We start from the raw sequence: 27,280 nt of genomic DNA on the forward strand, positions 1-27,280 counted from the left end.
TTTTGGCTGCAGATTTTTAATGCTGACCCCAGAGGTTCCCAGGATCAGGTGATGGTGACTGCAAGGAGAATAATCCCTTCACACCAATAATTAAGGGCAGCCTGTATAGTAACTGGGTTCTGTCATGAAAAACAGACAATAAACACATGCACATGTGTTAAGCTGTACTACTTTACAGCTCATTCTGTGCAAACATAATAATTTACATTTTCATTTTAACAGCATGAATTGCCCTAAAAGTAGCAAAAAAATAAAAAGGGCCTAGCCAAAGAAGGCAAAGGGAGAGGATCCGACGAGGTGAAACATTTTTGCTCCTTTGAAGTAATATTATAGGGTTTGTAATAAGGCTGCAGGGAATAGTTCATGGCTGGAGCTGTTTTTAAAGTAATTCAGAATAAACTGACTGAAATAAACCAGCTGCTGTATTTAAGATGCTGAAAGTTTACGACAGCCATGGAAGTCACTTTATCCTTTTTTAGTTCATAGGAACAATTTTCTTATTCTTTGAGAAAGACTGTAATTTAGTAGAATAAAGTTTCAACAGCCACACACAAACATACACACAAATCCTAACAGGTAAATATCTGCAAAATCAATAAACCATTTTCAGGAATTTCTATCAGAAATACCAGGTCCATGATCGGCTCTGTTCTTACTACACAGTGAATCAGCATGGCACTACTCAGAAAACAGTACATAAATATCTAAAGCCAAATTAAAAGCAATTTAATCCACAGGAATTTAACAGCACTGACATGTTTAAGAATAGTGATTGCAACTTTCCATTGTGTGGGAGTAAGGAGAGCAAATTATGACCTGTTATTTGTCTGTGACACTTTTTTTACTGGCTGCTTTTATTTTATAACCTCATTAAATTTGGATGATGAAGCATTAATTCTATAGGCCACATGTAACCGTATAGATTGTTTTGAGCCTAGTTGGTAAGCGGTTGTTGGGCTGCACGAAGCAAACCCACTGTTACAGCTTGTGTATCCCCTGACAGCACAGGGGAAGGAGCACACGTGTTGTGGATATGCATGCTCACGGCTCTCTGGAGATAAGGAGGGGCTCCGAACTTAAAATAATAATAATATGAACAGTCAGAGAACAGTTACTCCCTTGTCATGGGGATTAGGAAGGAGTTCTAATTTCCAACTACTGCAGGTAAATCCCTCATTAAAATGTTACTTCAATCATATTTGGTGGGGAGGCATCTGATTATGGTACCAACAGCTCTCTTCTTGCAGATGGTACAGCACCACTGTTGTGTGCAAAAAAATCACGTACATTAACCTTACAACATGCTAAGTAATTGAAATATATGATTCAACATGGTTTACAAGGTGTAGCAGGATATTTATCTGGAGATGAAACAGTTTCAAAGAATCTACTGCTTCTTATTAAAAACATGCTCATTAGACACCAAGACTTCTGTGGGTGAAAAAAAAGGAATTTCCAGTCTTGGTCTTTATGAAGGGTGTTATCTTTGCCCTGTAAGGATGAAAGGAATCCAAAATGCAGTGATAAAAAACCCCAAGAATCACCCCCCTTGATCAGGAATGTTAAACTATCACTTTCTTCTCCCCTCAGCTTCTCCGTCTCCAAAACTAATTTATTTCTATTTTAAAGAGAGCATGGATGGAGCTTTGACTGTGATTTACTCTTCATGATCCACAGCTCCTCTGCTGTGGAAAAGTGCTGCAGGGTTATGCACATTGCAGAGAGGATCCAGGATCAGAGAGGAGCAGAAATACTGCAGGAGAACAGCCCCCTCCAGCCACTGGCCATAGCAAGCTACTTCTTCGTGATAGCCAGGACACATGCCTGGGCTCAGAAAATCAACACTTCTTCCCCTGAGTGTCTCCTGGATGGGATCTTGATCCATGCTGTTCCTTTCACAGGGCACAGTCAAACGACCCAGAGTAGCCATGAACAAAGTCCCATTTAGCTATATTAAAAATAGTTATGCAAACATCAGAAATAGATACGCTTTGGGTTTGGCTTTTGAACACGTTTCAAAAGTAGCCCAGATTCCTCAGGATGAGCAAAATCTCACATCCTTAACAATATACAATTTTTGTGTTACAAAGGTAATGTAAGTCAATAGAAAGTCTTAGTCCTGGATGCGACCCAAAGAAAGCATAGACATATTCATTCTTGCAAGTGGAGAATCAGAACTTGAACAAAACATGTTTGTAAACAGAGCTGGATTAAAAAATCCCATTAATTTCTGAGACACTTGTTTAGTAGTTATTCTTAATTTAAGAAACTACTCCAAATCTCTTTTCATCCTATGCTTAGAATAATTCCAAACTAAATTATTAGTGAGTCAACTTTGTCAAGCAAGCAATTTTCACAGTCCCTTCAGTAGTCATCAAGACAGGTTTCATTGATTTTATATTTTGCTTTGGGAAAAAAAAAGTCCTTTCTTAGACTTTATACAGCTGATAATGAGGAAGTTGAAGCTACACTGCATTTCAGTAATGCACAGGAGAATCAATAGCATATTGCTAACCACACGTGTTGTTTGAACATAGACAGCGATGTTTTGCTCATTACTAACCCGAACACAGACAAAAGAATTTGAAACAAAGAATAATTGTTTGGGGAAAATCTCCTTACCCACAAGAGAAGAGATAATTCTCTTCCCAATTTCACCTTGGTTTAAGTGAGGTATGACTTTTTGTTTTTTAAAAATTGAAAAATACCAGTTATCTAGGGGATGAATTCAACAGATCTGGAAGCATTAAAAGGCTTCAGTAACTTACAATGGCCATTCCCAAAATGTAGTCTTTTCTCATCAGTGCCATGTTTAGACTTCTTGTATCCACAGAATCTACAAGCAACAGAGAAAAAACCATTAATATAGAGAATTTTCTATGTTAACTGCAGGTGGAAACAGAATAAAATGTTTTCCCTCTACAATTAAATGCCTGTTTGAAAGTTTAATGATATTTACATTCTCTGTGCCCTATAGAGGCATGTTAGGTTCTCAGGGAATTTGAGGAAATTGGCTAATGAGAGGATTTGTTGATTTTTGACCCCTACAGTTTAATTTTACAATTGCCTAAGAATGTGTTTATAGCATTTTTTAACAACTGCTGCATGATTGGGGCTGCTAATGTTAGCAGGCTCATTACCAAGCATGAAGCAGTATTCAGAGCTTCTGGGCAGTAGGCGAAGGAGAAGGTGCAAACCAGCTATGCTACTGCCCCACGACAGCAATTTGCCATGCTCATCAAGGCCCCTCAGGGAAATGGAAGTGGGAGTAAATGTGCAAACCAGACGATAAACTAACCTCCCAATCAGGACGTACACCACAACTGTGAGGAGAATAATAGCTACCGCCGCTGAAATGGCAATCATTACGACCTGGCTATTCTCACTGGAAATGGAGAATGCTGGAAAGTTAACACAAAGATATATAAATAACCCCCCCACACAAAAGACTGATTACATCACAATTGACACTCATACAGGGAACAAACAGATTAAGTCATCACTACATAGCATTTGGTCTCCTGACAAATATTTAATCTACTAAGAAATTTTTCATCAGACAAGTAAATACAAGGGAAGAAAACAAAAGACTCTGGCCATCTTTGACACTTTACCAAAGTTGTTTCTGCTGCTGCTGATTTTTACTCTTGCTGATTATTGTAACTGCTGTTAAACTGATGCTTACATATAAACATAGATGTAAATACAAACATATACACAATGACATACATATAGTTTGTCATGGTCATTAAGGAGTTTTCTCAGCAAGAAATCCCAGCCAGTCAACAATCACCCTTACTCTCACTTCGGTATGATGCAAAGTGCTTTAATGAATTAAGCTTCCCAGTTAAACTTGACAATATCCCCGTGAAGGTTGTGAAAAGGCAGGGCACACAAGCAGACAGAAGGACTATCCACGGTTAATCAATGCCTACAGGAAAAAGAAGGGCTATTTTCTGCCTTGCGTTGGATGCTTCCCTGCAGTCCCTAAGCACAGAGCTTCAGTGCGCCAGACTGCTATACAATGACAAGACACCTTTAGATCTTAGGTATGATGCACCATCTTCAGCAGACACCTATCGAATTTCACAGAGCATAGCAGAATTAGGTTCCTCAGCACTATGCTTCAAGTTAGTTGTCCAAACTGAGCTGAAAGCTAGCCCTCCTGCTCCCCACAAAACGGACAGTTTGTCTACATGACTGCTTGAAGTCACACCATTCCCCTTGGGAAGAAGCCTCCGCCTATTACAGACCTACAACTGTACTTGCGTAGTTATGATAACTTGGCAATAGGAATCAAGTTATGCAATTTGGTGTCTATCTGTGCAACTTGTACGGTCGTTATTGAGATGTGCACTACTGTCTCTTGTCACCTTCCACATTTTTGCTCAGCTACATTATTGTTATTATTATTTTTAATATTATTTTGCAGAGAAAACTCATTAATTTCTAAATTATGAAATTTTCTATCACTGCAATGGATTTTTTTCTCCTTGCTGTACTTGTCTGTCCTATCTTGAGTTCCAGTTTCATCTGGTATGCCAAAGCTACATGTCACCATAACAGCAATTTGTAACTATTTTTTTTAAAAAAGAAGCTTGTGCTTGCTTTTCACAATAAGAGCTGAGGTGGGGGAGGAAGAAGCAGGGATGAAATACGTAACATATCTCAAAAATACATGGATGCCAAGTGCAAGATCATTTAGCTTATGCTACTCCTCTTGGTTAAAACGTTGCTTTTAGCACAGCACTTCTTACACCATGGATTCTCAAGCCTTATCATGAGTACATGAATAAGCCTTATGAGACTGTATCAGAATTATAGCCCTTAGTTGTGTTATAACTCTGAACAGCAGATATGAGTCTTCTGTGAAAGTCCTACCTTCTAAAAAGCAAGCAGTCTTTGATTATGCAGCATTAGTCTACATTGGTAACGGGTACCTAAACAAAGGGTGACTTTTTGACGCATTAAGCCACTTCCAGCTTCTAGCAAATAAAAGGTCTGATTTACTATATCGTACTAAGTGATGAGAAAGTAACATTTAAAATGATGAGCTCTATTAAGAGTCTTTCTGATATAACAACAGGACTTGTAGGGAATACCGATAAGGCCATCAGTTAAATAATGTTATTATCTAGGCCTTAGAGAAAAGAAAAAGGGGTGCTGGACCAGTAAATAACTTCCCCAAGGCCACCCAGAAACATAGTGACAGAGAGGAGAAGGGAGGCGAACTGCCCAACTGCCTGACCAGCTACTCAACTGAACGACCATCCTTCCTGGCCTGTGCGCATTGGTTTCATCTCGAGGCTATGCAGGAGACATCAGCTACGCTTCGCAGCAATGTGGAGAATTATACATTGACCCACAGGAGCAATGGACCAATATAATATTAATTCTCTTGGGGCAGGCGTTCATAGTCCATAGGGTTCAGGCCAAAAATTTGGAACAGCATGAGGCTGTGAATCCAGTTTTCTACCAAACTTCCTCTCTCAGCAGGTATCGATTCTGGCACAAGGCAGAGGTCGGGTCGGGAATGGAAGAACATACCACCTGCAATATTCATGGTATACTCTTTATAGCATGTTTCAAGTTTAATGATGAAACATAAAGTTATATAGTAACGCTACCCAGAATGACACATCATAAATAGTTATGAGTCGCATTTACTAAACTAGAAAGGGAGTGAAAACGGCAATTCAAATATCAATCAGGATGTCAGTTTAAACCAGTTGAACAAATACATACAATCTGGACTGGTTTCAAATTCAAACTTGCGGCTGTTTGTCCCGTATCCAGCTGCAGTTCGGGCTCGAATTTGGAAGACGTAGGTGGTATCAGGTTTGAGGCCACTGATGGTAACATTGGTGCCTTTGGCTCTCAGAATAGTATAGCTTGTCTCTTGTTCCTGCTTTTGGGAAGAGAAATTATCAGATTAAAACCACACCCTAAAAAACAGAAACAAGAGGTGGTTGGTACAAAATTACTACAAATCACCAGGAGGGCACCAGCATATTTTTTGAATATTTATAGCATAACAAATGCTCGTACAGCCATTCATTTTCAATCAGCTAAAAATCTTTTGATTAGCAAGAAATCTAATTCATTAGAGCTTCTATGGCCTTGTGCTGTAAATCAAATACCAGACATGCTGAGTATATGACATTTCATTAAGTGGCTTTGCATCCATTTTGTCCATAGTCTGTAATACAACAAGAAAAGGAAGATTAAAAGAAGGAAGATTATGGTTATTTAAAAACCATAAAACAGATTTGCCTACTGCACTGAACTGGAAGCTGTAATGAGCCAACTTAGACATTTTAGGGCTCTGCAGAGCTATTGCAGGATGCAGTTTTTACTGCCTCGCGTTTTACAAGACTCTTTACCTTTATAACAGTCAGAAGAGAAACTCCACTCACGCTCCTCACCTCAGCTCCGCAAACAGGTGAATATAACTGGTTTTCTACTACGCTATAAAAACTATGAGACTGATGCACCCATCCTCATTTGGGCAAAACCCCACTAAACTTGCTCCTGAATGAGTCTTGGGCTTTAGCAGCCAGAAAGGAAACGTGTGTTTGCTCCTTACTGCTTTTTGCTAAAGAGCAAGGTGTGCATCCAGTACAGATGAAATGCTCACAAACACACTCCACTTACAAGTCACATATTTCTGACATAATGACTTTTTACATAAAATAAAAAATGGACCATTTTGTAATTTAGTAAGTTTGGATACACTTCACACTGTGTAAAAAGCTAATTCTGATAAAAGTATGTCTCAGTCTCACTGTATGCACATAGTCTATAAATTCAAGCATGCATTTGGGGCCTGAGGTATTGCTTATTTTACTAAAGCCATCCTGTACCAAAAGCACATTTTTGGCTTCCTAAAAATGGCCGCTGGAACTGCCTCAGAAAAAATCTTGGACAGCAGCCACACACGGGGAACTGTGAGAATCTCAGTTGTTTAGGTTCGCAATGATGAACTTATTTATTCTAGAGGTGGTGGAGATTTCATACGCTGCTCTTTTACTTTGAACACTCTGAAATACACTGAAATTGTTGAGTTTTGCCTGGTTGAAAGCAGAATCTGAGTTAAGTTAACGTATGTCAGATGCAAACAATCTCACCTAATTCCAACTACGTTTTATGGCATTGCTTTAGCTTGCAAGGAACTGACAGTTTGACTCTGACAACACTAGAGTGCCGATGCACAAGTACAGAGGTTGGAAAATACTCAACACATTAATTGTCAAAACCATCTCGCCTTCATGTGAAAAATTCAAGTGACTAGAGCTGGTTTAATGTGTTTGCTCTACAGTGCTGTCTAGAGTAAGAAAGTTAGGTTTATTCTAAGTTAGTAGGTTGACATCAGAAGCTGTTCACGTTGGCGCTACAGAAGCCTAACTACCCTGTTCTTGGCAGTCTTTGATATAGAGAGAAACAGAAACATTTACACCATAGTTAGGGAAATTGCCAGAATCTCCACATAATATTCAACATTATGCACATGAGTAATCACAGTGAAGGGGGAAAAAAAAAGAAACCAAAAAAAAGCAGCTAAGCCTGTGCCTAAACGTTACCATCCAGAATCAAAACATCAAATAGGGTGAGCTGGACCCAGTCTTCAAAGAATGACTGTAACAATGTTTACCATGGCCCATTTTCATTGCACACGAAGAATAAAAAGGAAATCGGCATTGGACCTCTTCATGGTTTCCCGATACTTCTCTGAAAAAGTTTTCTGTTATAAATTCAGGGGAGAAAACTTAGAGGAAGCCATTCTAAGGAGCTAACAGGTTCGTGTAAAGTTATTTATTTTTGAAATAACAAAGGCCTAGTATTATAATTTCCAGGCTTTCCTTATCTCATCACTCAGTTGAATGTAGGCAGCTATTTTAATTTCAAAGACATAATAATCTCGTCTTTAAAACATAAAATCTTTTGTGTATGCTATGACTGGACGTTCATTTTGATCTCACTTCAGGCTGCTTTTATGAAATGCAAACATTTCCTTCTTGTGCAGATACATACGTGCAAGAGAAAAGATAGTCATGGCCCTGTCTGTTAATAATCCACAATGGGACTTGGAAAATAAACGTTTAAAACAATGGTATGGAGGATGTCATCGTATCTTAGTTTATGGTAAGCTTTTTACACACATATTTTGTAAGTCATTTTTTATGTTACTAGTAATCAAATCAGTGAAACACCACATAAAAGCCCAGGTTTATCTTTCTTGGGGATGAAGTAAAACTTCAGAGATACAGCACTACAGCTGCCATAAGAAGAAGGAATTTACAAAAAGGAAAGTCAGCCTTTGCCAAGCAGAACTTTAATCAAACACTCTGTTTGATGATAAATTTGAACTTGGATGCACAAAGCGTATTCTTCCTGAATATTTCTGCATAGTTTACGAGACACAATCTTTACTGGGAAGCAAATCCCACTACTGTTAGTGTCTCATTTGCAAATGACATTTTATAATTTTAAACTGTTTTACAAAAACCATATTTTGGATACATTTAACATTTATAGTGGCAGTACTAGTGAGAGTGAACGGTATGTCCTTTTTCAGATAAGCACAGTAAGTGTTTATATTATTTAAGGAAGAACATTTTCTCCATCAGCTGTATGTACACTTGAGAGGCCAAAACTAGACTACGCATCTTTGGGACGAACCCACGGTCCCGATACAGCTTCCCCTTATTGCCAGGCGTGAACTATTTGTTGATATAAGAGTTCCTACAAACCTTGTGGAGTATACGTGGCCTACCTACCCTCAAAGCCAGAATAATAAGAGTTTAAAAGCACATAAGTGCATTTGTCTATAATTTACTTTTTCAGCCTCAGAAAGAGCACAAACTAGATATCATTATTTATTTGTTGGCTTTAACCAGTCTACTGAGCACACAATTTCAACAATGGCAAAAGCAAATCTATTTCAGTACCGTGAGACTGCAATTAAATTTCACTCATTGTTTGCAGCAGACTTCACCTTAATAAAGTGTGTGGGATTTAGTTATCATAATTGTAAGCCACATATTTAAATGAAGCAATTAATAGTTTATGTGTGGTATTTAGGAGATGGCTTTTTTTAGTATCTTTGCATGACAAGATACTCCTTCCAGAGAACATAATTATGTGAGCAAGGACAAGGAGGAAACAAAGTATCTACTTGTGTAAGAAAAAAACCTGACTTTTGTTATATGTGCACTTTGACAGCTGAGACACTTAAAATCCAGCACAGCATGATATGGACGGACTAAACCGGGGTGTCATTTGGTACCACTAACTTAACATAAAATGTTATGCCTTACCATAAAATAAATGCCTAGAAGTTTCATACAGTATTCCTCTGAAAGAGTATTTTATTTCTTCTAAATGTTTTGAATAAGTAGTAACTCGGGCCTCGTAAACAGGCCCCACAGATTTTTACAGAAAATACAATTCTATTCCAAACACTGTTTTTTTTGGACTGTGTTACGTTATGCATTAAAATCCCATAGGTTCATTCCAAAAAGTTAAAATAATTTCCCCAAACTGTAGCTCCTAATTTCTCTAGAAACATCAAATAAAGCTTTATTCTTTCTTGCTTACACAACTGCAATCACTGGTAAAAAAAAAACCTTAATAGGTTCCTTAATTACCCTTGCAGAAAATAAATACTTTCCACATGCTGTATACCAATAATGCCTTAGAAAATCTATAGGATATCATAATTTAGATACAGGATGTTCTATCTTTATTCCAAATCTGTTCTAACATCCTGAATATCAGTAACATGCAGTTACCAATAAATATCACGTATTCTTTGAAATTGAAGAACAACTTAACAAAGTAAAAAAACCCCACTTTTGCATGGACAAGGTGTATGACAGAATTTGTATTACTCCATTAATGCTGTATTTATTAATTTCTAAGAGATTTCAAAAGGTATTACAAGTATAAACCAGCAGGAGGGAAAAGAATGGCTCAACATAAATCATCTACCAGCAATCAGGTACAACTTGTCAGGAGAAATACCCAGATTGCTGACTGTGAAGGGTTTATTTCCTAGCAGCTGCCACTTAACAGCAGTGGGTTTTTGATGAGCACACCAAGATGATTTCTGAAGCAGAAAATCAAATGGACTGGACCAGTTTAAAAAGCAAGCTCTCTTTTCAAAAGAGGAGGGGAGGGAGGGTGCTTAGAGATCTCAGACTGAAAAGCAGCACCTTCGAAAGGTGTTTGGAGAAGAAATGAAGAGTAACAGTCCAGCATGGGCTGCTCTGACCTCAGGTAAGTTTAACGTGTACGGAATAGTAGTTTTCACCCTCTTTCAATTTGCAGACCTAAAAAGGGCAATGGATTAAAGCCTCCTGACAACAGATTTGCTTTTCTTAGTTACCTTTCATAAACCCTGAGGAATAGGTTTCTGACTCCCCAAGGGGCTGCAGACCACACATTAAAAACACTGGTGTAAGCAGGTTGTTTTTTACAAACCCTTTGCTCTAAGTGGTCTGGCTCGTATTGTCAAGCAGTTGGCTATTTGGTTTAAGAAAGCTGTCTGGTGCATATGTACTCTTGATCACAGACTTCAAAAGGAAGAAACACATGTGCAAGATCAGCCTCATAAGAGCGGCTGTCTTATGAAGCTGTCTTATGACAACCAGTTGCTCCATAAGACTGGATATACTCGGTGGGAACAGCAGCCGCATGCTCAGTCTGTGCATAAAAGAGTACTGGAAGGTGACAATTTTCTTGAATAAAGCAAGCCAATTTCAGCGTAGAACAATGATCAAAACACCACCAAAAAAAAAAAAAAAAAAACAAACCACAAATAAAACTTCTCCGTCATTCAATCAAAATGAACTAAAGGCACAGAAGGGGAAAAATTCTCTCCCTTTAGAGCAACTAAAACCAGAGAGATCAGCCTAATGCCACGACGTGCGACACAGCCGCGCGTTACCTCCTGCGCCCCGCGGTACTCGTGCAGAGCTGCCCAGGCGAGGACTTCCATCCAGGGAGGCTGGAGGTGGAGCTGAGCCACGGCTGCCGCAGCTCTTGGAAAACAAAGGTACGGCCAACGGCAGCAAGAGCAGCCAGGTAGGTCTCAAATGAAGCCCAAGTTAATCATGCAGACAAATAACCCGGCCTGTGCAAAACAAGCTGAGGTTCTCGGATCTTTCAGGTTTAGTCTCTCTGTGAGGTAAATAGCTCTTCCAAGCCTTACTAAAAGGCAGTATCTATTTTATTTTCTTTAAAAAATTGGAAATGAGAGCCTAAATAACTCCTGTGTCCCTTCAGTGTTAAGGATGTACAAATAAAGACAATCTGGTGTATGAGACAGTTCTCTTTTCCTTCTCAAGCCCAGGATCCGGACTTGATCCTGTCCCCATTGAAATAACAGAAAAAAAAAAAAAAAAAGTGAAAGTCTGTAGGCTACTGCTCTATAAGGTGAGACTGAACTGAAATGTTTAGGAAGCTTTCTTTTTCCCCTTTATCAGTAGTACTATGCATGTTCAGATTTTTACCAAGGTCTTTGAAGGTTCAAGTGCTCACTAAAAAAAAACCACCCAAAATTAGATGATATATTAATTTGGGAGAAATCTTTTCTGAATAGGGCCTTCCGATTCCCATCCTTTGGCTGGAGATCAGGCATGGACTATCATACCATATTGTCCCACTGGTAAGCTCCATGAGAAAACTTTCTAAAGATTAACTGAATACCCATGGAGTCTTTTTTAAAGCAGTTTCTAAGTGGATATTGGTACCACATCTTCCCTGGTACATATGAAATATAAGCCTGATTTCTAGATATGAACAGCATTAGTAAATGTTAAATCATTTTTTCTGTCATTTTTTCAAAGTTGGTCAACTTCAGTAGCAATATTTTCTTTCAAAAGGTCTCTCTGACCAATCTAAAAATGGCTAATACCACTATTCACAATCTTCAGAACAATTTATGGTCTTTTCAATCCTGCCAGTAAGATCTACTAAAAAAACCCATTCTGTTATGAAGATTTATTTTTTCCCTAAATACAGATCTATATATGATGTAGAAATCAACAGCTGTAAATACAAGAAAATGTCAATATAAAGAAGAACCTATTTAATGGCAGATTTTCTTTGATTTGTAGTTATTTACACAAAATTTACGAAGAATTCAGTTTTTCATGAAAAGTGGGAACTTTAATAGTGCAAACCAGTCACTAAAAGGATTGCCCATCTCTTTTCCAAATTGTTTTTTTGTGAAAGATGCTTGTGCCACAGGGAAGCATCAACACACGGATGCTGACAAATAAATGTATGACCACTGACAGCATAACAGAACTGAGTAAGTAAACTGTACTCAAGAAAAAAAGTATTACAGCTTGTCTGCATTACTTTCTATATTTGTTCTGATGTGTTTGGGGATGAACTTGGTAGACAACACAACTTAACAATTTCAATTCCTATTTTCATGATGTTCTCCTTACCAAAAATTGAACAGTTTCAACACTTGGTGTCATTGAGGCACACAGTGAGTGAACAGGGGTGTCTCCGAACACTTAGCATAGGCGAGATGCAATAATTTCATTACAGTATTACCAGCACAAAAACCTTCCTTTCAATCTTTCTTCCCACCTTTTCATAGTATTTGACCTCGTAGTCCAAGATGATCCCATTTGGATGTTCGGGTTCTTGCCAAGACAGAGACACGCTGTTCCTGGATGTCCTGTCTTTCCTTATGACTGTGATAGGGGATGGAGCTGTAAAGGGGATGGGGGGAGGAGGGAAGAGAGAAAAGCAAACTGAGTTTATCTCTGTTCCAATCCTTGGCAAAGAGGATTGTTTCCATTTAAAAGACTCATGAGCATGGGTCTGGACTTGTATCAACATTCAGCAGCTGGATTATAGTCCTAGTAAACATGCCTTAAAGCATACTGTCCTCAAGGAAAATGAACTGAGATTTTCTGTTAGACTGGCGGACCAGTGGCAAGACAGCAGATGGTTTCGATCTGCTACTACAGAGTAAGCAATGAAATACATTTGATATACTAAATTAGAGAACAAAATAACAGTACTACATGTTTGTTATAATGCTGAACTATTATCATTACCAGACTCTGCAGAACTCTGATAACATCTTCATGTGCAAGTGTAAAATGGTGCTGGGACGCATTATGTACAAGGAGCTCCTGGTATCCACGGCTAGTAATAACCATCAGCAGACTGCAGAATACAGCCTCTTTTATAACATTAGTTGGTAATCTCTCCAAATACAAATTGCTCCCATATATGCTTCTCCTTTACCACATTTCTTTGAAAATGAAATTTGAAGAAAAAGATCTAAACTGCAAAATAACCTCATTTCTGATGCGTATTAATCAGTTAGGCATGACAATTGATTGCATGCCACAGACTCGCCCACCACCCAAAACTTGGAAGTACTATCAATGTTACAGAAAAAAAAAAAATCATAATTACCTAAGATTCTTGAACAGTTCAGCTTTAGACCACCCAGCTCTACATGCTGTTCCAAGACCAGGCCTAGGTTTCCTGGTCTCACTGAAAACTATGCAATTTTAAAAATTATTTTTTCTGTTTCTTTTGGGTTGCCTTCCTACTCCAAATGCTTCTTTTCCATGGCTTTGGCCAAAATTCATCAGATGATAGCTTACAGATCACACGTTAAAGGTCTTAACTGTCATTTAAAAAAAAAATCTTTTACCAATAAAACAGTCTTTTATCTTAACATGTAAAACAAATGTGTTTATATATTCAGCATTGTGCTGTCCTAATAAAAAGGCTCTAGCTGATCTAAACAATTTAATTTCAGCTGAATGCTATGAAGCTTTTACTGTTCATATAAAACTAGTTGCACTTTACAGGCATTACACATTTGCATGCATTAGCCAGTGCCCTTTCTGTTTGGGTTTTCATTCCTGCAAGAGATCTTTCAAAAGCCAGAAAAAAAGAAGTTTCAATTAAAATGAATTCTGGAAAATTCATTCTGTGTTTGATTTTGCTAAACTTCCATCAAAACATACCTTCTAATCTTGATTCATACTCTAAATGTTGACATCCTCCTTTAATTGAGTAGAGCATCTAGAAAGCTACATACACCCGCAGAAGCACATATGTATACACACACTTGCATATTCATTCTGAGCAGCATTTTCGCATGTCACATAATTCACAATAGCTTTCAAAGAAGATTAAAAAGTTGCAAAAATCCTTTTTTTTTTTTTCCCCTTTTTCTTTTTTTAAAATTTTTTTTCCCCAGCAGGAAGAATTTATCCTGGATTTAAATTACTGAAATCAGATTTTGGAGGGGTTTTGTTTGTTTGTTTGAGGGGTTTTTGTGGGTTTTTTGTTTTTGTTTTTGTTTTTTTGAAGTAGAATGGGAAAAAGTCCCTTTCTGTTTTACTCAGGCTCACCAGATTTATGCTTGCTGAAGAGCTGAAAAGCATTAGGGCAAGGTATACAGGACTGGTTTGTAATGAACGTCCTTCACTAATTCCACTTGAATTCCACTCAGGCACAAACCAGTGCTAGAGCCAAAATACAAAGTGGTTAGCTGGCTGGACTGCTTTACCGTAGCCAGCTCTATGTTAACCCATATACCCATGCTTGCAGCTTTTATGCTCCTGTAAGTCATTTTTATGTCTTCTTTTTAAGTCAAGCTATTCATCTTTTTTTGTATGTGAATAGATTGCCAAGCCCAGTACCCCAGCTGGTAATACTTCCCATTAAGGTAACATTAATACAGATTTTATGAATAATTAATACATGATGAACAGAAATGGCTTTTCCCCTAATAAATTATGGTAATTTGTGCTATAACGCATTCTCAGGGCAGGCTGAAATAATCTTATACGCTCCAATACAGATGTGCTTTAAAAAAAAGCTTTCTTCTAACACAGTATTAATTATTTTGAGCTCATTTACACACATCTCTGCAGATGCTACCAGTAACTTATCTCACAGCAGTTTATTAGAAAAGCGTCTGCTCTGCAGTTATCAATAACATTATAAAACATTCATATACCTTTTCTAATCCCTAGGGTTCCCAAAGCTGCTTAGAAATTATACATACAGAGTGCCTGGGAGAGACAGCATCCCACTGCATGGGCAAATGGAAGGGAGATGGATAATCACAGGGAACACAGAGTTTCAGGCACCTTTAATCCTATGCCAGGCCACTCCAACAGCTATTGAACCTCTGAGCTATGGAAATGATGCATTCCAAATCTGTTTAAATCACCATCTTATCTTAATTATGTGGATTACAAAAGTTACCTAGTTTTAAGGCATTAATCTTCAGCACATAAAGGAACAGTGTCTTCAGATATTTTGGTGGTCAACTATTTATTTTGAGAGGGTAAACCACACTATTTGTGTTCAGAGAGGAAGATATGTATTTGTAATTTAATTTTAATTGTTAATCTTTTTTTTTTTCTTTTTTTCATCTTGTTAAACTATCTTGTATATCATCTGAGTATTTTAATTTTGAAGCACACAGGATGTTAAAAATAAAGACTCAATATCTGGGTATAGATTTCATAATTTTCCTGCTGTTCCCATCATCTCTGTGTGTTCACATCGGACTTTACAAGCAATAGTTGACTTTGATCTCCGTTTACGTTTCTGTTGACAAAACAGAGCCCCGGAGAGGACAGCCCTCACAAGAACCTCTTCCAGTAGTTCCTCTCCTGGCACTGCCAGGCTTGCAGCTCTTCAAAGAACAGGTGAAACCGAACTGTGCTGCTCCTGGCATGATTTCAGCCCCAGGACCCTCCTTCTGCAAAAAGCGGAGTAGAGGGGAGCAAAGATAAATCTTGAAGTGGGCATCGCCGCCAGCCAGCCTTGCAGACCCTCCGCAGATGGGGTCAGAGCAAGGAGCCAGGATCCTGTGCCTGGAGGGGCTGCCATCCTGCATGGCCCGCCACAGCTGCAGCAGCAACCCGGCTTTCCCCAAACCAGACTCCACTGTAAGCCAAGACACAGAGGAGGCCTGGCTCTTCTGCTGTGCCTGCTGCCCTGCACAACTGATGTCTCTCTCCCTCTGTCTCTCTATTTACTAAATTGTTTCTTTCCCTACGTCCAGAACCGACTCCACTACTAACACACAGCGTCAACTGATGAACACATGCCACACTTTGGTTTGACCAAGATGAGATAAAATGAAAAAACTACCAGCACAGCACGTGGCATAACCTTTCTTTGCTGGTCTGCAAGAAGCTGGACTGTTACATTTTTAAATTTTAATGCAATCTTTTTTTGTTTTCTGCTATACCTGTTAGATAGGTAGGTTTGAAAAGTGTCAGAAGTCCTTGAACCCCAATTTAAGAAAACATCTTGTTCAGATGACTTCTGAGTTTACGCTTAAATCTACTGCAATCGATGGATTTAAGATACGGTAAGAGTTAAGGTAACCTGGAAGTATGTATTGCCTGCACAGGGACAGTCATAGGACAACAGAGGTGCCTTCCTGACCTACAGCCCCAGCTCAGGGCTGGGGTGCAGCTGGAAGGAATAACTTGACCTTTGGACCATGGAATTAATTTCTTTTTGTATGCATCCCTAGAATACCACGTAATAAATCAAAAATTATAAAATATGTTGTAAATAGTGTCTAAGCAGAAGTCAGCCTTAATTTCCATTTTGTAACACAACTAATCCTCCCGTCTCACCAGAGTAGCTCAGTTACTGTATTTTACTATTTACTTGGAAGAGCCTGAAAATTCAGCAAAGAGAGAAACCGCAGTTAAAGGAAGTTAACATTATAAACTGTTGAACAATGAAGGCATCACCATGAGCAGCAACACCTATAGTCTTTTGTCTTCTATATGAAGACGACAGATCCAAGAGCTTCTTGTTTCCTAAAAACCATTAAATACCTACAATAGGATGAGACTGAATTCAAAACCAGGCTACAAAAAGGAACAGAAATACATCATATTTAGAATAGCCATTTTTCATTGAAGTTCCAGGATTTTCCTTTCTTAAAAGACAATTAGATTGTGCAACAACAGAACGCTAGAACAAATATTTTAAATGTCTGAAGCTCCCACTGACAAAACCAGTTTTGTACTATGGGTTAGCAAATAATGACGCATTATGAAGCTTTTTAGGATAAATTGAAGTATTAAAAATTATATTAAAGTATCAATAGCAACACAAGGTCAGGTTAAATTAATTTATCATTTAGAAAACATACATTTCTTCTCCCAAATAACAAGGGATAGGACGAGAGGCAATGGCCTAAAGCTGCACCAGGGGAAGTTTAGGTTGGATATTTGGAAAAACTTCTTCACTGAAAGGGCAGTCAGGCACAGGAACAGGCTGCCCAGGGAAGTGGTTGAGTCCCCATCCCTGGAGGTATTTAAAAGACGGGTAGACGTGGTGCTTGAGGACATGGTTTAGTGGTGGACTTGGCAGTGATAGGTTAACGGTTGGACTCAATAATCTTAAGGGTCTTTTCCAACCTTAACGATTCTATGATTACAAGGCAAAAAGGAGAATGCTTTTTTAGACTAAGAAGTTGAATAAGTGCCATTTCAGTGATTTTTGAATAAATCCTGTGGCTTTATACCTCTACGTAGTTACATTTTTATTGGTGTTTTGATTAATGTATTAGTACTCTTAACTTCTTCACTGAATACGAGTCCTTTTATTTTTTAAATAACTAACTTTAGGCTTGTGTGGCCATGCGTTAAGAGGTTCAGTCTCAATAGTCACATGCAACGCATACAGAGGCATTTTTATGCATCAGATGGTTACTATTTGTCTGGTACTACAGTCTAGCTGGTTTATGACTAGTTTAAGCGGTTAATATGAACATTCAAAACTCCCTAGAGTTACAAGGGGAAATGTACTTTGAGCGCTCGATGTTGTTAGGTAGCATTTGTGACAACTGGGAATGTGGATGTTGAAAAGGTAACAAACTCAATGATCCAGGGAGCTTAGACTCACAAGTGTAAAAACCTCCTCACTCATGACTATTAAACATGCAAGCAAATAACATGAAGGATCTAGCAGAGACGACAATAAAACTCTGCCCAAATTGATTTCCCAGCGAAACCGACCCCAACAGATCATTTGTTTTCCTCCAGTTTAATAGCAGCTGTATATAAATCTCCTTATTGACTTTTTCCTTATTCCTTGGTTATTGTTTTCATATGTGACTGGCTTACAGATGTATATATACTGGAAGAAAATTCCCTGTCCTGTGACAGAGAGAACTCACTATTAACTTTGGGAAGCCATGTGTGTACAACTGCTGAAACATTTACAGTCCTGTTGTTTCTTGCTTAGGTCTCTAGATCACAAATTAAATTTTAGGGAAGGATTTCATTCTAAAATGACCATGGCCTGCTCACTTCCAGCTTTTGCTTGCAACCAGCTATCAGCATCAGAAAGTAAAATATTCCAAGCTATGCTGAAAGACGGTGATCAAGGACATATCTGACCCAGCAGAACTAACTGTATTACCCACATTACAACTTCTTCTGCACTGCTGAATAAATGGAAGGCTTGTTCCTTTTTCTTTCTTTAGAAAACTGATGCTTTTATTATCTAATCATAATACTGTCTTCTGATATAACGTATAAATTTTCTTTAATGTCTATGATGACCCTAGGAGGTAATGTGGAACAAGAGCAGTAAATAAAGATCATAATCTGAAAATTAAATCCGCAGCCTCTGACAGTAGGATCCACTGGGACCCAAACCCAAATCTGTAAGTCTTAGAGAACCAGCGTCCAAACAACAAAACTATCATACAAGTCCAACTGGAAATACCAATGTTTGAACAAACTGATCTCTCGCTTAAGAAGCAGTTTCTCCAGAAAACTGTAGTCACATCCGCAAAGTCAGGATACGTGAGAGAACTCACCCCGGTGCAAGCATTAGGCACCCATGCGTGGCTTGGTTTGGCACTGCTCATAATGCTGCACATACACGTTTCACTCGCAACCAAACTCACAAACAACCTAACTTCTGGGTTTTTGTGAACCGGGCTTTCTATCTTTAGGTTTATCCAACCATACCACTACCAACCAGCATTCCATTTGTGTCAGAGTCCTAAGTATTGACTCGCAAATCAGTATAATGACATCACATCTCCACGACATGATCACATTAATATGATGTCTGTATGAACTGCTACACTTGTCCTGGGATCCTTTACATCTCCAACATCTAGCCCGTGGATTAACATCTAAGGGGTTTATTATAGAAGCCTGCTCACAAAAAGCAGGAGCTGCACTATTTTAAGCCTTCTCCGATTGCATTACTGTTTACTTTCTCGGTTAAGTGCAGGTAAAGGCGCTGCCTCCCTCTGCGCGGCTGTGCTGAAGCAAGGCTGATCCCACAGGCACATTCCAAGAAGGCTCGGTCAGCGCCGGGTCCCCAGGTGCCTCCCAGGAGGCAGGAGGAGAAGGAAGCAGTTACACTTTAACAACGCTTTGGGAACCTGCTAAACCCTACATGCTCCTCTTCCAGATACATTTACCCACCTCTTCAATGCGTGCGCAGACACAGTCCTTTGCCCTTTAATCTCCAGGACACTTAGTTAAACTTGCACAGTACTTGTGTTTGTGTTCCTGCACCTCTTCCTTGAGCTGAAGCAGGCTCAATATATTTTTATGACTTGGGCTGTAAAATGTCACTTGATTCTGTAACATCATTAGGCAACTGTCAGCCAGAAGGCAACATACCTTCCCTGTCGCCAGGGAGCGGGCATTAGGGAGACTAGACATCCCAACAGCAAGAGGCCCACGTATACAGCGTACAGGACCCTCACACCGGATCCAGGCTGGATCCCAGTAGGATGCAACCGTAAGGAAGTGGATGAAAAGGTTCCCGGTTTCTGGGAGAGGGCTATCAAGATCCAGGCATTAACACATACCAAAATGTGGAAGGAATGAAACAGGACAAAACTTTAAGGACTAATAGAGGCAGAATAACTTTGGATGAAGCAAAGGTGCGTGGGGGAGCTGTGTATGTCTCTCCCAGAAACAGGGCAATTTTAAAGACTGATTTGTTCATGGCTGTTTTAATGGATGACTGCCTGCATTATGGCAGAAGTACCCAAATGCATCTGGAAGTTGGTGGACTCCAGCCTGTGGTTATAGGCTCCAGAGCGACTGCAGGCATCGCACAGGTGCTGTGAAGGAAAGGCAGCAGGGAACTGGAAAAGGGAAAACAAGCAGCTTCAGCAGGAATTACACTAAAAGGCAGCTGCTTGATTTCGCTCTCAAGTGCGGAGAAAGGCAACCTTCTGGGCAGCAGCTGTGATTATCAGAGCTCATTTCTCACTCTTACAAATAAATTCTAAATTAAAAGCAAACTTCATTACGTGTTGCACATTCGTGTTCTCATTTCTCCCTCTTTTTATTAAAAGAGATAGCAAATGCCTTCCACAGAGCAAACAAAATGTTAGACTTGCTCATATGTTTAACACGTGTGTAATAAATCATGGAAATGCCATGTCCATTTGGGAAGTATCAGGCTGCACAAGGCACTCGCTTCAGAAACTGAAAATTATGGTGCCATGGCGTTCACAGCTGTTATTCCAGAGAGGAGACAAATGCCGTATATGCTTTCATAAGGATTCAGCCCAAAGGTACTCATAACAAAAATGTTATTCTTTCTGTTCTCTGTTTGAGATGGTGATGGTGGGAGCTTCGCAATACTTCATATTTTTCACTGAATGTCTTTAAGACCATATCAGTTTAAAACAAACAGTTTTGCTTTGCCTTCCCTACCCCATTGTTACATTACTTCATAGGACGCTCGAGCCTCAGGCTTCCTGGTGTGAAGTTTTCAGAAAGAAGAATTTATTCACCATGCCCATAACATCAACAGTCAGGTGCTGAGCAGGCTTTCCCTGTCCGTGAAAGTTTAGTTATTTCTTCACCCAGAAAAATCCCATTCACTATTTAAGAAGTATACTTAAGAACCATCTCTAGAAATGCCAGTAGCCAAAACTGGAGAAGACAATTGCCCTCAGATAAGTAATTTATGATATAAACTCTTTCTCCCCTTTTAAGTAATCGCCAAGAACTCCTGAACCGGCCTGTCAGTAAGTTCCATCAGAGTCTTTTCAACCTGCTCAGAAAACACTATGAATGGAAACAATACTTCTCAAACTTCTTGCCCTGTCATTCTTTGGTAGTTTCACAGATGGCTTTGGACCAATTGCTTTTGCAAAGGTTAACCAGGACAGAAGAATCTCTGACAGAAAAGACTTGAAAGGTAATCACATCTCCTTTCACTTTCTTTTGGATTTTGGGATGATTTAACCTTTATTTTTGTTTGGTTTTAAACATTTTCTTTACATATAGAAGCACAGTTTACTAGAAGAAATGCTAGAAAGAAAACTCTTTCATATATGTTCTGCTGTAGAATTAGACACTGCAAGAAAAGTAAAAAGAAACAAAGAAATATAACATCCTTGAGGGGTTTCTGATGTCAAGCTTACAAAGTCTGAGGACACTCACTTCGCAACACTGGGAAGTTGGCACTAGTGAGAGGAAGCAAAGCCTTTAATTTTCAGAACAAGATCTACTGGTTTCAGAGGGTACCTGTCTTCATGAGCAGGATGGCACATCCTCAGGCTCAAATTAGTTTACATAGTCGGTGCAAGTAAAACCAAAGCTGTGTGTATGAGAAGGCTGTAACATGCAGGGGTGCATAACTTTGAAACTACAGTATGGTTTTATATTAAAATGCTTTGAAAAAATAATTATTGCATTAGTAACTCCCATTGACAGGAATAGGCCTCAAACCCAAAGAAACAAGTAACGCTTTTTTCCCAGCTGTCCCCAGCCTGTAAATTGCCTAGATGGAATAGCTTCAAGAAGCAAGGGAAGTTGATAGTTCTGTTTATGATCAAGAGGAACACAGACTATTTCCCTCAGTGATTACCAAGAATGCTAGCACAGATAAGGGAAAGAGAGCCAGAAGTCCAAGGCATATTATTTCACTGAGTGCTAAGCATGCTGTTTACTTACATTTTTCTTTTTTTTTTTTTTTTTTTTTACCAAACCAAGATATTAAATGAGAATCCGTATGTAGCTTCATGTTAAAAACATGTAACAGAAGCAAGTAGAGAAAACCATTATCCCCTGATTGCTGAATACAATTTCACCATGACCTCTGGAAAAGGTAGCTAAAAGCATTGGAAGTGAAAAACACTAGCTGAGCCACAAACTTCACCTGCGAACTTTCTCTAAGGTCGTGAGCGTTCACATGAGGACTGTGTGTATGCAGAAGAGACCAACGTATGTCACAGACTTTGAAGCCTCGGCAGAGCTTCCTTGACGTTCAGGGGAAAAGGGATCAAAGGCTTTGCAGGGAGAACGTCTCTAGCTAATAACAGGCTATGTATGGAGTGACATTGTTAAAACACTTCCCGTTTATATCCCTAAAGGAGGAGTTTTATTGAGTTAAAATGATCCTTGAATAGCCTCTGGGCTGAACTGTAAAACACATTTGAAAAGCGTAAAATCTTTATTTATGCCAGGAATGTTTGAAAATCAAAAGATAAATGTCATTCAAAAAAAGAAGCATGTCCTAGGTATTCAGTACGTAATGGGGCACAGCTGTAATAACAGTCAGTGAACCAGAGACTCCCTACATCATGTCATTAGCTCACTTTTAATAAGTCTATCTTCTTGTCCTTTTTTATAAGGACCATAGGGAAAGAAAGAAATATATCATGCACCAAACATCTGTGGCTTTCTCAAATGGTCTCTCTTAGAAGACAGATCTACTTAAGGGACCTGTCTTGGGATATAGATTGTAAAGTGCACACAACCCTTTCTAAATATCTATTTTATTTAAACAGGGAGCATCACACATTGTTTGTGAGTTGCTGAAGACAGTGCAGTCTAGCCTAACAGAATAAAGACTGAACACATAAATAGCATCACAGTTCCTGCAAGTAATCAAAGACATATATTGAAATAAAGCTTGGTGCTCAACTTGGTGCTGAATTTATTCCCTTGAAGCCACAGATTTCAGGCAAATAAAATTCTAGTTCTGCAGAGGTTTTAACAACTTTTCCTGGGAGCCAAGTGAGTCGCTTACAATGGCGCTAAAAAATTTACTGATTCTTTCTATGTTTTAAATGTTTCTCCCCCCAAGCTGAAACTAAAGGATGGCTTGAAATTTTCAATCTGCAAATGACACATGTAGATCAAGATATTACAAACCAGCTATGCCTACCCTCTAAGACTCTCCTCCCAATGATCCTAATTTCTGTACCTAGCGGTCAGTTTTGTTCTCAAGTTTTTTTCAACAATTTTCATCCTGGCCCCTTGCAAATACTCTGTAGTGCCTTACTGGTTACCTTCTCCTTAAACAAACTTATCCCTTCTGTGTTTCAAAACTGCTAGATTTGACAGCTAATATATTGAGACAGAAAGAGGAGCAAAAATAAATTTGATTCAATGTATGTAACAGACTGGGCTCTGTGTTTACACCTGAAGAAAATACCTGGTCAATGTGTTTTTACCACACTGTTATTAATTAATCCAGAAAAAAATGAGAGAGGCAAATGGATTACTGAGTCAACTTCCAGACCTGACACTGCCACGCTGAAGTGCACATGCACAGCTACTACTGCAGTCATCTGTTTTCCTACACCTTCTCATGCGTAGGTTAAATGACTGAGCAAGACAATTAAACAGGCTACAAGAATTGTTTTTTGCTTTGTGGGTTTTAGAAATAAAAAAGATAAAAGGAGGAGACTTCTGATAATCAGACTACTGCTCTTCTAGGGAAACCTCAGATGATATAGGGTATATCTGTTTTTTTGTTATTCTTTATACTATAGCTGTGCGTAGATGCCTCAGTTTGGATCCAGGGGCAGTTATTCTCTTTAAGCTTCCTATATGAAAAAAGCCATACAGAGAAAGGAATCAACATTTTACAAGTGCACAACTGAATTGTGGGGGGACCAAAACTCAGGTTTAGGCACTTTTAGGCACTTAATTCAGGAGCATAATCACTTTCTATAGTTACTAGGAAAAGACTCACATCTCCAGGTAGAATTTAGCCCACAAAAAGCCTCCCGTGTTCCCTTTGCATTTCTTTCTACAGCAGGTAAGTGGAGATTCCTATTTATACTCTGATACTTTTTTTTTTTTTTTTTTTTTTTGCAATTATCTGAATCCTATATGGATTGTGTGGAAGAGCTGGGTTGAACTGAGGGCAGAGTTTGAGGGAGTGTCTTGTTACAACATGTCCCCTTCGTTCCTTTCCTGATGCCAGGATACGTGACAGCACAAAACTCTTTGGAACTGATTTAATACTGACACTGGCTTATTGTAGCTGAACTCAGTTGCTACCACCATTCACAGCTGCACTGTTGAGACCTTGGTTTGCATGGCCTTAAGTCCTTAAGAACTAATCAAACAAAAAAGTACATTTAAAGCTGTTACACTGTGCTTTTAGTGATTAAAAGAAGACAGACTATTTTATTATCAAGCAGGCATGCAGTAAAGACCTGAGGTATTTAAAAAAAAAAAAAAGGGTTGGGCATCAGCATGGGTATATTTGGAAAAACCAGAAAATTTAATTATTTTCACTGAACTTTGTTGCTAATCATTATTTTGCTGGAACCCTGGACACTGAATCATATCAGAAATAATAGAAGGGGTAAGAGCTCAGGAAGACGCACATGCAAAGTTGGGGTTTGGAGACAGAATATTCAGCCTGATGTGGAGTAGCTGCTCTATCCAGGAAAATGCTGTTGCAACAAGAGGGTCACGGACTTAACCCCCTTGTTCCCACCTACCCTGTACAGGGTTTTGATTTTGCTCATTCTCTTTGCTCTGCCCTTGTGGCCCCTCCAGTCTAACCTGGACAACTGGATTTGCTACCCTACATGGTGACCCAGACCCATTTGAATACGGCACATGGAAATTAAAGATTAAACTGTAAACAAGCTCTCTTGGGACAGCAGTTAATATTCTAGAGCTTACACAGTTCTTACAGCTAGGAAGCCCAAAGACATCTTCAAACATAAATGATCTGCCTCCATAGTAAAACTGTACTAGTGTAATGTAAACTTGTTTATAAACTAATTTGTTCAGATCACTTCAAATCCCAAATCCTTTAGAGTGTCCCAATTAATTTAAAAGTAGGAAAAAACTAATTCTTAGAGTAACACAAGTGTGACTATTCAGAGGTTTGCAGTAGTTTAACTGAAATGCTCACATGCAATTTAAAACCACTTCCCCCCCGTAATCAAGCATACTAATATTCACATGGGAAAAGCTAGTGAGTGGAAAGTAGGTCTCAGTTTCGTCATTGCTGACTCCAAGGGGGAGTATCATAGTTGTTTGCTATAGTACCATAGCATACAATAATGCTGTACAATACACAGATGAATAAGACTGGATCCTGCAGGCTCTCTGATGAAAAAGCTTAGGGAGGAGGTGGTAACCCACAGGCAATTTAACTAAATCAAATCTCTCCCTTTAATGCCATCTAGTCTTATGGAGGTATTCTGTAAAATAAGCTAATCCTACTGCAGTTCTCCATATTCATGTATGCATAAACTTTATGTGCTGTGACAAATAGGAGTTTCGAGGCTATCGTTACTAAATAAAAAAAAATAAAAATTCAACAATAGTCTCCTGAATTTCTTTGAAGCAGCGATATTGAGGTTTACAGGCCCTCTGCACCCATAGGTTTACTCTCTCCAACCTGAGTAAGTGTATGAGAAGTTTACTCCCCCAAATTTCATTGAGAAGGCCTTGCTACATGGATGAAAAGGTCAGAGTTAACAGAAGACAGTAATTACTGATCAGTCCCTTACCAGGTCTCCTTCCAGTTGCTGATATCCTCTTTGCACACAATCATCACACAAAGATTGGGGTGGAAAGGGGTCTCTGCAGATCACCGAGTCCAACCCCCTGCTTTCAGCAGGGTCAGCCAGAGCAGGTTGCTCAGGATCTTGATTAGTCGGGTTTTGAATACCTCCACACACAGAGACGCCACAATCTCTTTGGGCTACCTGTTCCAGTGCTCAGTCACACTTAGAGTAAAAACGTTTTTTCCTAAGTTTAAACAGAATTTCTTGTATTTCTGTTTGTGACCATGACCTCTTGTCCTGTCACTAAGCACTACTGAGGAAAGCCTCGCTCTGTCTTCTTTATGCCTCCCATCAGGCCTTTATATACATTGATAAGATCCACCTGAGCCTCCTCTCCTCCAGGCTGGGCAGTCCCACCTCTCTTAGCCCTTCCTCATATGACAGATGTTCCTCTCCCTTACTCATCTTAGTGACCCTTTACTGGTCTTGCCTCAGAATATCCATGTCTCTCTTGTCCTGAGCAGGAGCAAAGTGGGACACACCACATGTGGCCTCACCAGTACTGAGTAAAAGGGAAGGATCACCTCGCTCGATTTCAACTTGGTGGTAGTGCTCTTCCTACTGCAGTCCCAGATGCTCTCCCAGGACCTCCAGGTCCTTTTCTGCAAAGCTGCTTTCCAGCCAGTTGGCCTCCAGCGTGTACTGGGGCATGGGGTTAGTCCTCCCCAGGTGCCGGATGTATTCAACTACAGGAATGCTAAAGATTGACATTGAAAATAGCAAGCTGGAGGAAGCTCACCAGAATTACATTCTGGAAAGTTAGGAAAATACAAAGACTCTAAGCTTCTTCACAGTGCCAAAAACATGACTGATGAGGAAATGTTCTGTATCAATTTTACATATCATCTTATTCAACTTTGGGACGCAGACCTAGAATAAGAATTCTTTACAAACCAATTCTAACACTTGTCCAGGTAAAACTAGAGCCTTTAAAGGTAATGGCCAGTGAATGCTAGTTGTTTCTGACTTAGCTCTTAAGCAGTTAAATAAATTTTTATCATTAGTTATATGCTTATATCCAATAGACTTATACAGATTGTACTTAGACAGATACCATATTTATTTGTTAGATAGGAAGTGCAGCCCCCTTCAGGAATATAGCAAGTTTTGTTATTGCTCACTTTGGGACTTCCCCAAGTTTCAACAAGCTGAGGATGCTTTCAGTATTTGTTTTGTTTTACGCAAAAAATACAGTGAGAACTGTATTTATTATTGATTAGACACGCCACTATCATGTTGTTTGTGTGAGTTTATAGTCGCTAGAACCAATGCATATAAAGCTAAACAAAACTAAGCAAACATTTTAGACCAAAACGACTTCTTGTATAGTGAACCTTCTCACCAGATCTGCTGGAAGGAAAGGATGGGGACGGCATTGTGCATGCTGGGATACCAGTGGGATGGCCAAGGCTTCCTAAGACCTAC

At 39.1% G+C, this 27,280-nt stretch overlaps 1 protein-coding gene across 1 annotated transcript in view; it reads right to left on the reverse strand.

The window, feature by feature from the left end:
* Positions 1–27,280, reverse strand: part of EPHA3 (EPH receptor A3) — a gene marked incomplete at both ends in the record, with an annotated part of 227,790 nt that overhangs the window by 43,691 nt on the left and 156,819 nt on the right. Inside the window, 4 exons of the mRNA XM_082305127.1 lie at positions 2,769–2,836; positions 3,299–3,401; positions 5,746–5,908; positions 12,607–12,731. Of these exons, the coding sequence (XP_082161253.1) occupies positions 2,769–2,836; positions 3,299–3,401; positions 5,746–5,908; positions 12,607–12,731 (459 nt within the window). The remainder of the gene's footprint in view (positions 1–2,768; positions 2,837–3,298; positions 3,402–5,745; positions 5,909–12,606; positions 12,732–27,280) is intronic.

Source organism: Platalea leucorodia, assembly GCF_965183815.1.
Source record: "Platalea leucorodia genome assembly, chromosome: 2".
Taxonomy (NCBI): domain Eukaryota; kingdom Metazoa; phylum Chordata; class Aves; order Pelecaniformes; family Threskiornithidae; genus Platalea; species Platalea leucorodia.